Source organism: Protopterus annectens, chromosome 11.part0 (assembly GCF_019279795.1).
Source record: "Protopterus annectens isolate FY-2018-M chromosome 11.part0, PAN1.0, whole genome shotgun sequence".
Lineage (NCBI taxonomy): Eukaryota > Metazoa > Chordata > Ceratodontiformes > Protopteridae > Protopterus > Protopterus annectens.
In genome coordinates this window covers 966360100-966376797 of record NC_056745.1, presented here as the reverse complement: position 1 = coordinate 966376797, position 16698 = coordinate 966360100, and the positions used below count along the sequence as shown (strand labels likewise).

The 16698-nt window shown below is 38.0% G+C and overlaps 1 protein-coding gene across 1 annotated transcript in view; it reads right to left on the bottom strand.

The window, feature by feature from the left end:
- Nucleotides 1-16698, bottom strand: part of SEMA3D (semaphorin 3D) — a 1474119-nt gene that overhangs the window by 142291 nt on the left and 1315130 nt on the right. Inside the window, exon 17 of the mRNA XM_044088351.1 lies at nt 8006-8148. Coding sequence (XP_043944286.1) covers nt 8006-8148 — 143 coding nt within the window. The remainder of the gene's footprint in view (nt 1-8005; nt 8149-16698) is intronic.

The following is a 16698-nucleotide window of genomic DNA, read 5'->3' as shown; positions in this document are numbered from 1 at the left end:
AGAGATCTCCTCGGAGTAGGCAATATGCTACAGAGTAAAGCTGGAGTTTTTTGAGACGGTCAGTGTAGGGCATCTGTTTGAGGCCAGTAATCCTCTTTGTGAGGTACTTCTGTGGCCTTTCCAGCTGCTGCAGATGTCTTGTGAGGTACATTTCAAAAGGGGAGTTGTACTCTATAATGGGTCTAATGAGTGCTGAGTACAGGGGAACAATGACCTCTTTTTTCCTGTATGAGAACCATTTTGTGATGACTTGTGCCACATAGAAGGATTTCCTGACTACTGTGGCGATGGGATTTTCAAAGGAGAGACTACTGTCCCCTTGGGTCCCAAGGTCTCTTATCACACATTCGGCAATGAGCTTGAGGCCATGCCTCTGACACAAGGCATCTGTCTCAGTGAGGCCCTCCTGTAGGATGTCCACATCATTTGGGGACTCGACTATGGCTCTTAGTCTGCAGTCATCTGTGAACTTCGTTAGCCAGAGGCCTTCTGTGTTAGCCTGTACTTCAGAGAAGTACATACCAAACAGGAGAGGTCCCTTTCTCTTTGTCTATACTCTGATATCATTTTGTGATAGAGAAAGCTATCACTAGCCTGTAATCCAAATGTTTTCTTGACTTCTCATTCTATCAGCTTTCCTTCTCTAATTATTTGTTACAAATAACTTGGTTAATTTGCCAACTTCTTCTGGTAAATTCCAGTCCCCCCTTGCCTACTCCCTGTATTCTTAATTGCAGTCATCACTATTGGCAGAATCTACTTTTTCATTCCTGTGTTGGCTTAGCTCTTAGTGTACGTTCCCCTACTTTATGAGTATAATAATCTGTATGACTGTTGTTTTTCTCCTAAGGATCTGCGCCCACAATCCCATTCTTCCTTTATTTCTTGAATTATCCCCTTGCTTCATCGTCATACTTTTTGTTTTGAATTGTAGATTTCTGCTTGTGTTATGTATAAAATTCTTGACTGTGTAGCTCTAAGATACCCTTTCAATTCAAAGTAATGCTAAATCTCCTTGTTCTTTTGGGAAGATCAGTTTATCCCATTTGACTCTTGTGCTCTTCCTTACCCAAATAAAATCTTTCAACTCCTTATCAATTACTGTCCACAACTTGACCTGTTTATAAAACTAAAGTGACTAAAACATTTTTACTGTTTGCATCTTGAAATCTATATCCACAAACAAGAGCTCTAAGTTTCTCTGTTTTTGTATTATCCTTTGTTTAGTCTCTTCCCACATATTCTTAGCTGCCATAACCAAATATTTATCCATACTCCTAAATACTTTATTTTTCATGTCCCTATAAATATGGGTATTGATGGACCAATTCATTTGTGGGTACAAGGCTTATAGCTATAGCCTTTGTTTTATCTTCATTAATGTTATAGCCCAAAAAAATTAAACTGTCTCAAAAAATTCTACAACACTGAGATGACCATTTCTGGTTCCATCATGTACAAAATAATATCATCTGCACATAAAACCAACTTTTCTTGAACAGAATATCAGTTGTTATTGTTTTGGTTTATTTCTGATATGCTTTGGAATACTTTGAGGTATCATAGCAATTTATTCTGGTCTTAGTTGTTCTTGTTGATTACTTTTGGTAGTTCTTGTTGAGCAGATTAAAGTTCAAGTCTTCCACTGTTACTAAATGTTTGGAAGGAGAGATGGACTGCTGTATTGCGTTACTGGGTGAAATGTATGCTGATTATCAGTTAAAAGTCCATGTTTATGGCTGTAGTCAACCATTTTTGTATAGGTAAGTTTTCTTCTAATTTTTTTCTGTAGGGCAAAGGTTTGCAATAGAGCTATATTATGAAGAAATCCTACGATAAGGGAACTTGTGAAAGTGTATGATAAGAGTGTGCTCAAAACTAGATGTCATTGTTGCAGTTGTATAAGATAAGTTTCATATGTGTGCTAAAGGTCTTGTGAGAAAAGCATTGCCAGTGATCAGTATTTTGGAATGCAAAATACTTACTGCATTTATAGTCAATTGCTTTGAGGTGTTCCTCGATTTTTAGTAGTCACTGTTTCAAAATATAAGGAGGAAAATTCATTATTTTAAGGAAAAGGATCAATGGCTTGCAAATATGTGTTGAAATAAGAATTTGTTGTTATGAAGGAAAATTATATACTAACTCAGATATCTTTTCGCATATCAGGTGACAAGATGGGTGATGTCTGTGATTTTTGATAAGATTTCATTAGAACTTAAGATTTGGTGGTAATCGATAATGTAGTTAAAGGTGTCAAGATGTCTAGATATTATATTCCTATAGTAATGAACTTAATTTCATTAGTCTGGATTCTTGTAGTGTGCTTTTACAATTGATAATATTGAAATTTTGCAGAATTACATGTAGCTTTTATTTTATAAATCAACTGAGACCTGGGTCCTTTTTTAAAATGCATTTATTAACATACTTATTACACAGTAACATGGGTAACTGATACAGTTATAGAAAATGCAAGTAAACTGTTGCATAGATTTACCCTTACCATGTGTTATATATATATATATATATGGTTTATTTCTTATTAATTACTATTTAATTTAACACTACTTAGATAGCTCAAGTATTGCCTTCTCTGAAATTTCACTTTTCTTCTTGAATTATACTCTGGATGGAACCAAACATTCTTGTTACAGGTGACTTCATTGTAAGACATACAGATGTGCCTCTTATCAAGGTGAGCAAGCAAATATTGATGGTTATCTGCTCATCTGGTGCGAGGATAAGACAGATCATACATGCACTCAAGTCCATCAACAAGTACCAGTATGACTCTGTCATACTTCATGTTGGTGACAATGACTTGAGGTGCACCAACCTGGATTATATGAAGACAGCCATGATGGAACTTTCAGACTATGTGTCCAAGGCAAGTATGAGCTCAGCACTGAGCAGCATTCTCATTCCCCAAGGACGATGCTGTAATATGAGCAAAAAATAACTGACCTCAATCATTAGCTTAGTTTTTGTTGTGGTTCAAAGGGGAGTCAATATTTCTCAGCCTGGGTGGATATGAGCCCCAGACCATGCTGCTTTGCCAATGATGGTCTGCATCTGCCCCCCTACGGTTTTGATTATTGGCAAAACACATTGTTCACCTCCATAGTGCATTTTTTAGGCAATGGCAACCTGACAAACCTACCAAATTAACTAAACAAGCAAAGGAAAAATATGAAGGTGTTACTGACCAATGCTAGGAGCCTGAACAAGCTCTTCTCACGGTGGAAGGTATTGACATCTGTGTAGTGACTGAGGCATGGTACAACATTATGGCTATGTAGGACTACAATGCCTTCCATATGTTTAGACCAGCTACTGTGCAGCATGGGAAAAAAGGTGGAGGTGTAGTAAATTTACATACAGAAGAAACTCACACCAAAGCTGGCAAAACAGCATGATGCATTAGAGCTTCTTCATGTCCAAATAACTATCAGAAAGGTCCCATACCATATATTAGCTAGCTGTAGAATCCATCTATAAGGTAAGAAACCCACAACACCAATCTGCAAGAGCTAGAATCATTCAATATTAAACCTCGCACCATCTTCCTAGGAGATCTAAGCTATTCAGCTATAGACTGGGAAACCTATACCACCACTAGTGTACAATTTATTTATTTATTTATTTAACATTTGTTTACCAGGAAAGTCCGACTTGGAACAAAGCCAATTTTCAGAGGAGGCCCTGGAAGAAATACTCCAGATGCATGTATTTGTAATACAGAGATTCACACAAGCACACAGACATTAACACACAAGCACAGAGATTCCTGAACTTTGCCAATACAACCACCATGGAACAATTAGAGTACCCACTAGGGGGAGTAACATCTTGGATCTTGTCCTTTCTAATATAGAAGCATCTTGCACCAGCCCTGATGTAAATGCATCACTTGTTAGGTCTGACCATAAAGAAGTCTCCTTCGAAATAAAACTGATATCATCCACACAAGGTAAATTTAGGAATTTCTTTAAGGCAAACTACTTACCTGCGGTGGTGGTGCTGCAGTAGCGTTGTCGCCTCACAGTAAGACGCTGTCCGGTTCGATTCTCAGCTAGACATCTTCTGCATGGAGACATGCGTGAATGGGCGTACCTTCGTTGAAGGTTGTGCGTCAGGGCTGGTAACTCGCCACATAAAAATCAACTACCAATCATTAGTGGACTGGAGTTCCGCTGTGGCGACCCCTAAGCGGGAAAACCTGAAAGACACAAACAAACTTACGCCTAACTGATACATTGGCAAGCTTCAAGTCCCTGTCAGGCCCAGTTAACTCCAGTGAAGGTGCAGAACTGCACACTACCATACTGTATTAGCATGTAAACAGCGGCATAGATTCAAATGTACTACACAGGAAAAACTACAGGGCAAACTCCAGAAATATACCCACATGGTTTAACCGTAATAACAACAAGCATTATAATAAAAGTAAAATAATTTTGATCAAAAGTAAGATGAATAATTCCCAGAATGCTATAACCCTTGTCACTTTAATAAACAGAAAACTCTGGGGCTTGATAAAACCCACCAAAGCCAAGTTTGAGGCTAAAACAGCTATCCAAGCCAAAATCAGTCACAAGGCATTTTCAGTTATGTTTGTAATCTCAAAAGCACAATGCAACTGATTGTAAATGGTGTTATCTATACTGAGGTTAAATATATAGCAAAATTAGTGGCAGATAAATTTAATTCTAACTTGACCCCTCTCTCCACTTTGTCTGTCCCTCAGGATATATCTGAAACTGTCTCATCTCCAGCTATCACACAAGACCAAGTCCTAAAAGTGCCATCAAAAGCTAAAATACTGCATTTATGGGTCCTAACAATATCCCTGGATGTAACTTAAATAGCACGAAGCATGATTTAGCCACACCCCTAACAAGCCCATTCAATCTCAGCCTCCTTATAGGTTTTGTACTAAGTGAATGTTGAATAATTGCAGTCATTCCCCTGCATAAGGAAGGACCAGCTTATACAGACACAGGCAACTGCAGACCCATAAATCTAACCGGCATCATATGCACAGCCCGGGAAAGACTTACAATGAAATTAATCAATAAGGATATAGGGATCCTCCAACCACTAGACCCGTTTCTGTTTGAGTTTATTAAGGGCAGATCTTGCTTATTCAACATGGTGGATTTTTTTGGAAAAGGTCAATAAAACAAAGGCTGTGGGCAAAATGGTGCACACTGCATACCTCAACCTTGCCAAAGCTTTTTAACATAATTCCCCACTCACACATAGAAGAAAAGCTAAATAAACTGTGAATAAACCCATGTCACCTGCATGGATTGTCACCTGCCTCAAAGGTAGGATAAAGGAAATCAAAATAGAGGAAGTTATCACCACAAAGGGACCTGATACCAGAGGAGTCCCCCAGGGTTCTATGCTGACTTGTCTCCTGGTTGGCATCTACTTTTCTGAAGTAAAAACAAATACCAAAAGTCTATGGCTGACTACGTTTGTAGATGACTGCACATTAGGAATAATCATTGAATCCCTAAATGACTTAGCCATCCTGCAGGAAGGTTTTCTCAAATGAATAACTGGCAAAGGTTTGTCTCAAATGAATAACTGGTGCCAAAATCACAGACTGAAACCAAATGCTAAAAAATGCATTACTGTATCCTTTGGGAGGTCATCTACCACAGGGAACTACCACATTTACAATATGCCCCTAAGAACTGAGCCACTTGTTTGGCATTTGGAAACTTATGTGGATAGATTCCTAACTTTTGACAAGTATCTATCTGTTGTTGTAAGAAAGCCATTCTATATTGCACAGCTATAAACAAAGGGCTTGTGTCTAGATCTTAGGATGGCATTGTTCCTTTTTACGCAGCTATTATTAGGCTAATCATTGAATACAATTCCCCCTTTTGGTATGCATCTGTCCAGACACATGCATCAACTGGAATGCCCACAGAGACCTTACTAAAAGGATACAAGGCCTAAACGACATGTCCTACATGGACCTGTCAATATACTCTTTATATTATAGTTAACAAGTGACCTTATTCTGACATCTAAGGCATCCTCTGACCCATTACTGATGGATTTACTGCACATCAGCAAGTCAAATGGCATCAGAAATACTCAGTCTAGATATCTAAATCTCTTCTGCAATATCAACAGAATGGTTCAGAGGGACAGGTACATGTCATAGAGGATAATACTGCTGTAGAACAGAATCCTCATCCACATAAAACAAAGTTCACCCCTGTCCATTTTCAAGTGCACTTAGATCTATGGATGGGAAACAGAAAAAAATTACACTATACTACTCCCATACTACTAATGGACAGAAGCAGGTCTTAAATGCTTTTTCACATGCCTGGGTCCTATTATCTATGGTATGATCCCAGTTATTCTCATTAAGAGTAATATATAATTATTGACCATCGGATGGGTAAGGCCAGTCTATAACCGAACGATATAGGTTATTTCGAGCACAAAAGGAAAACAGCCCAGTCTTAAAATGGCCTACAAGGGCAGCTAGCCCAGTACTTACCTATAAACTTATGAACCTATGAACCTATACATTGTTCCCATAACTTCCAATTATTTCTATATAGTTTTCTCCTGCATTTTCTAAAGATCCAACCATTAATTACTGTATCTCCTTTATAACATTCAGTAATTCTGCCGAAGTTGATTTCACTTTTAGTTTCTAATTTCTAAATGAACCAGGATTATAAAGTGTTTATATCTATCCTAGCTAACAAAAATACCTAAAGCATTGGCAAAACTGACAGAAATGCACTTGCTCATTTTCCTGATTAAAGAAATCCCAAGTAAATGATTATCCTTAACTGTTATTTTAGTTACATGAAGGAGCTTCTCTTGGAATGAAGTAGGTGAATTACAGAGAGCAGGTAAGGAGAGAAGACAGAGATAGGGTTAATGCTTTTATAAATGTCTGAAGTAAGCTATATTGAGCTTTGGTCAAGATTTCAAAATTATCTGGTAGTAAATTGGGCACTATATATATATATATATATATATATATATATATATATATTGAACTATAGATATACATACACATATAGCAGCTTATAATTTTTGAATGACTGGCAGAAGAAAACTTGATAGTCACCAGTAAGTCATTTGACAAGATGCATAAATGCACAAGTTTGTTAAAAATATTGGTAGTCTCCACATTGATGGGTGAGGAGGTTTTGGATGCAGGGGTCCCTCTAGTACAGTACCTTCTTTAACTGAGAAAGTTTAAGGTTATTAAGCAATTTTTCTTAAAGAACATCTGATGAAGAATTTCAGGTAAGGTTCACATCACCATAAAAGTTTAATTTGCTTTCTTTGGTTATAGTTAAAAACAATGTCCTATTTTAAGATAATGTAGCCACTCTTAAAAAAAAATGCAATGTATTAGCCTAACTGAGGTAGCATATAAGTACACGAATGAAGTTCAAGAATATGCGTAACTTTAATTACATTTCTTTTGCGGCATATCTCAAATTAAATTTACTCTGGTTTCTTATTTAGAAGTATAAGACTTGACAATGTGAGTGATTACAGTTCAAAAATTAAAATGCAATCGTAAAACAAAATAACTTACTAAAGAAATAAATAAAGTACAAGCAAATTACAAAACTCACTGTCACTTTAACAAATTTTACAAGCTGGCAAATACCATTGCTACCCTTCCCAATTTGGGGGGGGGGTCCTGATATCTTCTGTATTTAATTTTAATTCTAAGATCACACTAGCTCAGAAAAGGTGGAGTACTTCCTCCTAATCATATATATAGTTTCAATGCATGGCACATGAGGTCTTTGGACTTCCAATCAAATCTAGTATTCTAAGGAACAAGTCCAGTGCCTTTCAATATTTTTACATGGAAAGAAAAGGACTGATAATAAAATGAAGCCTAATACAAGCATGACATCATTACCTCAAAACACAAAAATTAATTATCTATCTGTATTTATCTGTTTATATACCATTCCTCAAAATACTGTACCTCTTCCAGAATCTGTTCATCTGCAGATCTCTGTATAAACCAAACAACAGATGTCTGCTGTGATTTTGGAATACATTCCAAGAATGTAGAATTCATTTCAACTCCAAAAATCAATTTCTCTTCAACGGTTTCATGAGTCATTCCTGAAAAGACAAACACAAATGTCTCATTTTATTTATACTGTAATGAAAAATGATCATGAAGCAGAAGTACTTGGCTTTACACTTAATTACATGTGAACACAAACAAAATGTACTTCTTTCTAAATACTTTGAATTATTTTGAATTTTATGAAGTACTTTCCAGTCCCCTGCAATGTTGTTTTCTTTTCAAAATATTCTTAATTATGTTTACAAGTTTGTAGTATCAAAAGTTATGATATCTTCAGCTTTAAAGTGTGTCTTGCTTTGTAAGTACATATGCTGAAGGTACCTTTAATTTATCATATGTCAGTCCCATATCATTTTCTACTTTTTTCTGAAGAACTGCATTCTACTTATTTTTTTATTGTGATTCCTGAACTGAATACAGTACTGCACATCAGACATTATTATTGATCACACAAGTAATACCAGCAGCCAGTCTACTGCCCCCTGCTTATGATAATGTTTTCTTATGCCTGCTGGTTTCATACTAGCTATTTACTTATTTCTTTGCTTTACTCTGTTAACCAGGTAGGTAGACTGGTCTAAAGATCCTTTTCAGCCATGACCCAGGCCACAACAGCAGTCAGAAAATTATGAAATCCAATGAATAACTGCAGTATGAGTCACAAGATTAGCAGTACAGATGTAAACTGGTTTAGTTCAAGTAACTGTTTTTAGTCATCCTCTTTGAAATAATTACAAGCAGCCTGCTTTGAAGATGTTAAGCTAAGGAAGATATTAGGTGATTAAATATAGATTGGTTCTGTATATCTGAAGGGATCTGGTTCTATGTAGATGGTTTTGAGACAAACTAGTATTTGGCCAACCACCTTGTTAGTCTGTAGCACAAAACATATTTTGTAATTTAAGGTAATACACAGATAGCTCTGCACAGGTAATAGAGGTAAGGTATAGCCTTTGTTATCATTAACCAATGGGGAGGGGGGGCATACCAAGTAATCTCTGGGTAGTATAAAGGCCATAACTGCTGAATTCACTGGGTTAGTTATAAGTTTAATTTTGTTTGTCCATTTAAACAGGGATGTGGGGGGTGGTTGCATTTCCTTAGTAATGAGGCTTATCATGTGATTGTCTTTATAACGGCCAACACGTTTTATCATTACTGTTCTCCTGTTAGTTCTGTATCAGTATTCACAATCATATCATACATCTCTGGCCACTTTGCAGTAATAATATGATACTGCACTTTTTCTTATTGTTCATCTATGTGACTATTACATAGACAAAGCTATACAACAGTTATGTTGCATATTACAGCAAAGACACTCAAACACTGTTTAGCTTTTCAGAGTAGAACTAATTAACAGATTTTAATAAATATTTCAACAGTTACTCCTAACCACTGTTACTTTGTGTCAGTATGACACTGCATTGGTACTAACTTACTTCTCCAAGTTCTTTACCTCTGGGCCAGCTCCACTCTCTTAGATAAAGTCCTGACTATGATTGACCTTGATGACCCAAGATAGAGTAAGGTGAAGGAAGAATTCTCAAATGTGAGCCTGCTCTCTAGTTTTCAAAGAATGGTGTGGTTGCAAGTCTGGCGTCACACTATCTGTAAAGATTTCTGCAGCAGAGATGAGGGAAACGTGTTCAAGTGCCTTGCTTAATAAGCAGGAATTTCTAAAGGCTTGCTTCACTTCTGGACATGCCCGAAAACCTTTTGTTAACGCCCACTGTATGATCTCTTTAGGAGATCCTTATGGGTATGCACAGAAGAGCTAGGACAAAAGTGTATGACTCTTACACTGCTGGGAATAATTGGGTTGAAAGCCTTCACTCAAAAGGGAATGATTAGATCTATTTGTGGCAGGACTATAGAGGGATCTTGATGTAAGATAGAATGACAAAAAATATATGCATCTTCCATACCCACTTTTAACTCATATGTGTTCTATATGGGATATAATTTAAGTCCCAATTTTAATTTTCAGCAGCTATAAACACAGCTCCCTGATTTATAGTTTGGACTACCATTTTTGTTGACAGCAGGGCGGAAAAGCTGTGATGAGATGGAGGCCACAGTGTCATAGCAGATCTAAAGAGATCCCTTCCATGCTGCCAAACAGTCACTGCTCATTCTGGCACCCAGTCTGCAATGTGAGTTGAACTTGGCATGACTTTTGCACATCCTTTCACACTACTCCTTCAAACAGAGGTGAAAAAACACACCCTTGTCCTGCTCCCCCATAGCTCTTTCAGCACCCAGACAACTAGTCAGACCTGAGTCATCTGGGCTGTTTCCAAGGCTTTATCCCCTATACAAAACAGAAAAATACAGCTGAATGGTAAGTATATCTTAACTGCTAATCAGTGAGATTTTTCAGCCAGTGTTATAACCCACTCACTGGATAGCAATTGAGTTCATATGTTTTCTATACGGGATATAACTGAAGTTCTAATTTTAATTTCTGATGGCTACAAACACTGCTCCCTGATTTACAGTCTTAGTTATTTAAGCAAATAAACTGTTTTATTTAGTCAAATATGATCTTTCCCTTACTAATATGTGCTTTCATAGATGTATTTTAGGTAATTTGGGGTGTCCACAAATCTTTTCATAAATGTGCTGATGAATGTTTCTATCACTTCCAGCACAGATGGAGTGAGACTGACCAGTCTACAGCATTCCTCCTTCTTATTTCTCTCATATTTGTAACACCGGAAAAGGCTGTAATCTACAGCAATGTACAAGAAGTGACATCACAGAGAGCACTTGTTTAAAGGTATTTGATAATGGAGCTGACATTACCTTTTATTGCCTATTCATATGGTAAGATGAAATGTGTTACAAATATGTTGACTACATTCTACTTTGTAACACTGTTGAGAGTGTATATCTTCTCTGAATAGAACAGTGACACATCATTCCATGTTTATGGACTATATAACTTCAGATGCTCATCGTACCTTCCATTTTATGAGGGAAGAATAGTCATATATATTTATTAGTTGTTGATGCTCCTCCAGTTGGCTAGGACTGTGATAGTGAGGGTCGGAACTTTGAATGTTGGCAGTATGACTGGTATAGGGAGAGAGCTAGCTGATATGATGGACAGAAGGAAGGTAGGTATATTATATGTGCAAGAGACCAGATGGAGGGGGAGCAAGGCTAGGTGTATCGGAGGCGGGTTCAAATTGTTTTATCATGGTGTGGATAGGAGGAGAAATGGCGTAGGGGTTATCCTGAAGGAACAGTATGCTAAGAGTGTTTTGGAGGTGAAAAGAGTGTCGGATAGAGTGATGTTTACGAAGCTGGAAATTGATGGTGTAATGATGACTGTTATTAGTGCATATGCTCCACAAGTTGGGTGTGCGATGGATAAGAAAAAAAAATTTGGATGAGTTGGATGAAGTGGTGATGACTATACCTATGGGTGAGAGACTGGTGATTGGAGCATATTTCAATGGGCATGTTGGTGAAGGGAACAGAGGGGATGAGGAAGTGATGGGTAGGTATGGTGTTATGCAAAGGAATGCAGAAGGTCAGATGGTAGTGGATTTTGTGAAAAGGATGGACATGGCTGTGGTGAATACATATTTTAACAAGAGGGAGGGGCATAGGGTGACATACAAGAGTGGAGGAAGATGCACACAGGTGGATTATATCTTATGTAGAAGGGCCAGTCTGAAGGAGATTGGAGAATGTAAAGTGGTGGCAGGGGAAAGTGTAGTTAGGCAGCATAGGATGGTGGTTTGTAGGATGACATTGGTGATAAAGAAGAGGAGGAGTGTGAGGGCAGCACCAAAGATCAAATGGTGGAAATTGAAAAAGGGTAATTGTGAGGTGGAGTTCAGGGAAGAGTTAAGACAGGCACTGGGTGGCAGTGAAGAGTTACCGAATAGCTGGGTAACTACAGCAGAGCTAGTAACGGAGATAGCTAGAAAGGTGCTTGGTGTGACATCTGCACAGTGGAAGGAGGACAAGGAGACCTGGTGGTGGAATGAGGAAGTAAGGAAGTATTGGATAATATACAGAGAAAGACGTTGGTGAAGAAGAAGTGGAATTGTTAGAGAGATGAAGAAAGTAGGCAAGAGTATAAGGAGATGAGGTGCATAGCAAAGAGAGAGGTGGCAAAGGCTAAGGATAAGGTGTATGAAGAGTTGTATGAAAGGTTGGACACTAAAGAGAAAAGGTCCTGTACTGATTGGCTAGACAGAGGGGCTGAGCTAGTAAAGATGTGCAGCAGGTAAGGGTGATAAAGGATAATGAGGGAAACATACTCACAATCGAGGAGAGTATGTTGAGCAGATGGCAAGAGTACTTTGAGGGGCAGATGAATGAAGAGAATGAGAGGGAGAGAAGGTTGGATGATGTGAAGACAATGAATCATGAAGTGCAGTGGATTAGCAAAGAGGAAGTAAGGATAGCTATAAAGAGGATGAAGAATGGAAAGGCTGTTGGTCCAGATAACATACCTGTGGAAGCATGGAGGTGTTTAGGTGAAATGGCAGTGGAGTTTTTAACTAGATTGTTTAATGAAATCTTGAAACATGAGAGGATGCCTGAGGAATGGAGAAAAAGTGTTTTGGTACTGATTTTTAGGAATAAGGGTGATGTACAGAGCTGTAGTAACTACAGAGGGATTAAACTGATCAGTCACAGCATGAAGTTATGGGAAAGGGTAGTGGAAGCTAGGTTAAAAAGGGACATGATGATTAGTGATCAGCAATATGGTTTCATGCAAGAGAAGAGCACTACAGATGCAATGTTTGCTCTGAGAGTTTTGATGGAGAAGTACAGAGAAGGCCAGAAAGAGTTGCATTGTGTCTTTGTGGACTTAGAGAAAGCATATGACAGGGTGCCTAGACAGGAGTTGTGGTATTGTATGGGGAAGTCGGGAGTGTCAGAGAAGTATGTAAGAGTGATACAGGATATATACAGGGGTAGTGTGACAGCGGTCAGGTCTGTGGTGGGAGTGACGGATGCATTTAAGGTGGAGGTGGGATTACATCAAGGATCAGCTCTGAGCCCTTTCTTATTTGCAATGGTGATGGACAGGTTGACAGATGAGATCAGACAGGAGTCCCCCGTGGACTATGATGTTTGCAGATGACATTGTGATCTGTAGTAAGAGTAGGGAGCAGGTGGAGGAGACCCTGGAGAGGTGGAGATATGCTCTAGAGAGAAGAGGAATTAAGGTCAGCAGGACTAAGACAGAATATATGTGTGCAAATGAGTGGGAGGATAGAGGAATGGTGAGGATGCAGGGAGCAGAGGTGGCGAAGGTGGATGAGTTTAAATACTTGGGATCAACAGTTCAGAGTAATGGTGAGTGTGGAAGAGAGGTGAAGAAGAGAGTACAGGCAGGATGGAGTGGGTGGAGAAGAGTGTCAGGAGTGATTTGTGACAGACGAGTACCTGTAAGAGTGAAAGGGAAGGTTTACAAGAGGGTAGTGAGACCAGCTATGTTATATGGGTTGGAGACAGTGGCATTGACAAAAAGGCAGGAGTCAGAGCTGGACATGGCAGAGTTAAATATGTTAAGATTTGCACTGGGTGTGATAAGGGTGGACAGGATTAGGAATAAGTACATTAGAGGGTCAGCCTAGGTTGGAAGGTTTGGAGACAAAGCCAGAGAGGCAAGATTACGTTGGTTTGGACATGTGCTGAAGAGGGGTGCAGAGTATATTGGGAAAAATATGCTAAGGATGAAGCTGCCAGGTAACAGGAAAAGAGGAAGGCCTAAGTTAAGGTTTATGGATGTGGTGAGAGAGGGCATGCAGGTGGTTGATGTGACAGAGCAAGCTGCAGAGGGCAGGAAGAAATGGAAACAGATGATCCGCTGTGGCGATCCCTAATGGGAGCAGCCGAAAGAAGAAGAAGAAGGTGCTCCTCCAATTTCTAAATACTTTATTTCAAGCATTATTCTATACACATTATTTATTCCTTTAACTAATATAACAATTATCTTGCATTTTATTCACATGCTCAGCATTCCTTACTCCTTTAACAAATTCTGTAATTAGCTCATCTTTTTATACTTTTTTTAATCCTGAAATCAATATATTCAACGCCATAGTTGCATTTGATATCACCATTTTTTTTACAATTAGATGCTACTTATCCTCATTACATGCTCCTGAACATTTAAACTGCTTTTTCATTCCTGTCTTTTAAAATCTATAGCAACATTCATTCTCTCTACTTTCTTGCTTTCTTTGAAAAGTTACCTTAATTTTATTGCAACTGTAATACAATAAATGAATTGCTGCTCATACATGTAAAGCAAGGTGCAGATTTAAGGTTGCTACAGATACCAAAGGAAACTACAAATCATTTTTCAGTTAGGACAGGAAAATAAAAAAATATTGTTCAACAATGCACTGAGATCATTAATAGTATTAATAATACAGATTCCAGTATCAAGGATATAGCCAATATATTAGTAGACATGTAGTGCTAATGTTACCCTACATACTTCCACTGCTGTTCTCACTATCCTTGTAAATGTCGTTTCCACATACACAAGTATTGTTTCACTACAGACTCAAGTAATTATAAGATAATCAGCCTCACCATCCTATTATGTAAAGCCATGGAATGTATCACAGCAGAACTCCTTTATGCAGACAAATGAAACTTAATCATTCTGGTTTAGTGAAGGGCAGATCTTATCTCCTGAATCTTGTAAACTTCTTTCAAACATTTACAGAGGTTCTGGTCAGTGGCCACTCTATGCATGTTGCTTATCTTGACCTGGTGAAGGTCTTTGACACTACCCTTCACTGTGGTATTATTAATAGACATAAGTCACCTAAAAGGCATATTTTCTCATTAGGTACTCTCATGTGGAGAAATTAAACTATGCCTTAATTCATCCTCATTGTTTTGCTGACAGTCATAAGTATAGTACAAACAGAAACGAAAGACATTGCCTTCCCCTGAAATTTGTCTGTGGGCTCAGTGGGATTACCTGATTAATCATCTTGAAATGAAAAAAAAAATTGTCTCACAAAGGGAAAAGTGCAAAGAAGAATATGATACAGTGTCATTTCTAAAGATGCAGTTATAATTTTCTTCTTATGCAGTGAGTTTATTCATGCAACACCTTTTTCCAGTGGTGTACATAGTATATTTGACACCCGGAGCAGTATTTTATTTTAACACGCCACCCATCCCCATGGAGATTTTTTCTAATACCTCCTATATGACAATTGTTTTTAGTAATAATCTTGAAATGAAACAAAATATTGGCGAGCAAGAAACAAGGCAGGAGTAGTGATCAAATCTCCAAAAGACCCAGACATCCTACAAGAAGGCTTGTCCCAAACAAATAACTATGTGGGCAGTTGACCCCAAATTTTATTAGGAGCAACAGATCAGGATGAAGCAAACTTAGGGACATTCTGCAACATCAGGAAGAGTTAAATTTAGTTTTACACATACAGGTCCCAGAGAGAGACAGAAAAAGAGAGGGGGGGGGGGGGTTGTAAAGACTGCAGTATATTTCATGCAAATGCACACTAGTCAGGTAAAGGTAAACTATAAACTAAGCAAATAATGAGAGTAAATTGCAGACTAAACAGATTGAGCAAATACAAGAACATTCTGTAAAACTGGGCATAGTTTCAAATATGTTTCATACACTATTCCAGTTTATTTCATACAAATGCATACTAGCCATTAATGCCTAACTGTCAATTGAGCCCCATTTGTTTCATCAACACAGCTAGCCACCCCCTCTCAAGAAAAAAAGCATACATATTCCAATTTATTTTCACAAATGGACACTATCCAGCCCTTACTATCAGACTTCAATCTCAGCAAATAAAGAGGACTAGTTTCCATAGCACAGCTAGCCACCCCACCAAAAAAAATTATATTCATTTCACACAAATGCACACTAGCCAGCCTTTAAAATAAGGTAAAAAGGATAACATTACAGCCAACCCTTCCAAAAAAGAATACAAATTCAGATTTACAAATGCAGCTTAATGGTGGCATTTAAATCAAACAAGTGTAAAGGACAAGTTACATTCATTCACAGCACAGGTGGCCTATCCTCCACCCAAAAAAGGTAAAAATATTCCAATTTATTACAACAAATATTCACTTGCCAACCTTAATGGCAGAAGTGAATCTGAGCAAGTGAAAGGGCACAACCAAGCTTGTCACCCTCCACCAAAACAAAAAGATTTAAACAAATGTGCACACACACACACACACACACACACACACACACACACACACACACACACACACACACACACACACACACTAGCCTAGCCACCATCCCAATCCCCCTCTTCAAAAATAAGAAAGAAAATCTGATTGTATTCATATTAAAAAACAAAAATGCTTACCTTCACTCCAATAGTCCACAATGCCCAGGTTGAGTCACTTGCTGTGATTAATCCAGTTCTCTGGGTTCAATTAAACAAAACAAACAAACAAAAAAAAAACATTTCCACTGCAAATGCACTGTAATTCAATTCCTTTAAAATGCATCAAAATTCATTTTCACTAGTTTAGAGTAGAGGATTTAAGCTCTTGTTTTCTGTAACCAAGGTATAAGGTTTGAG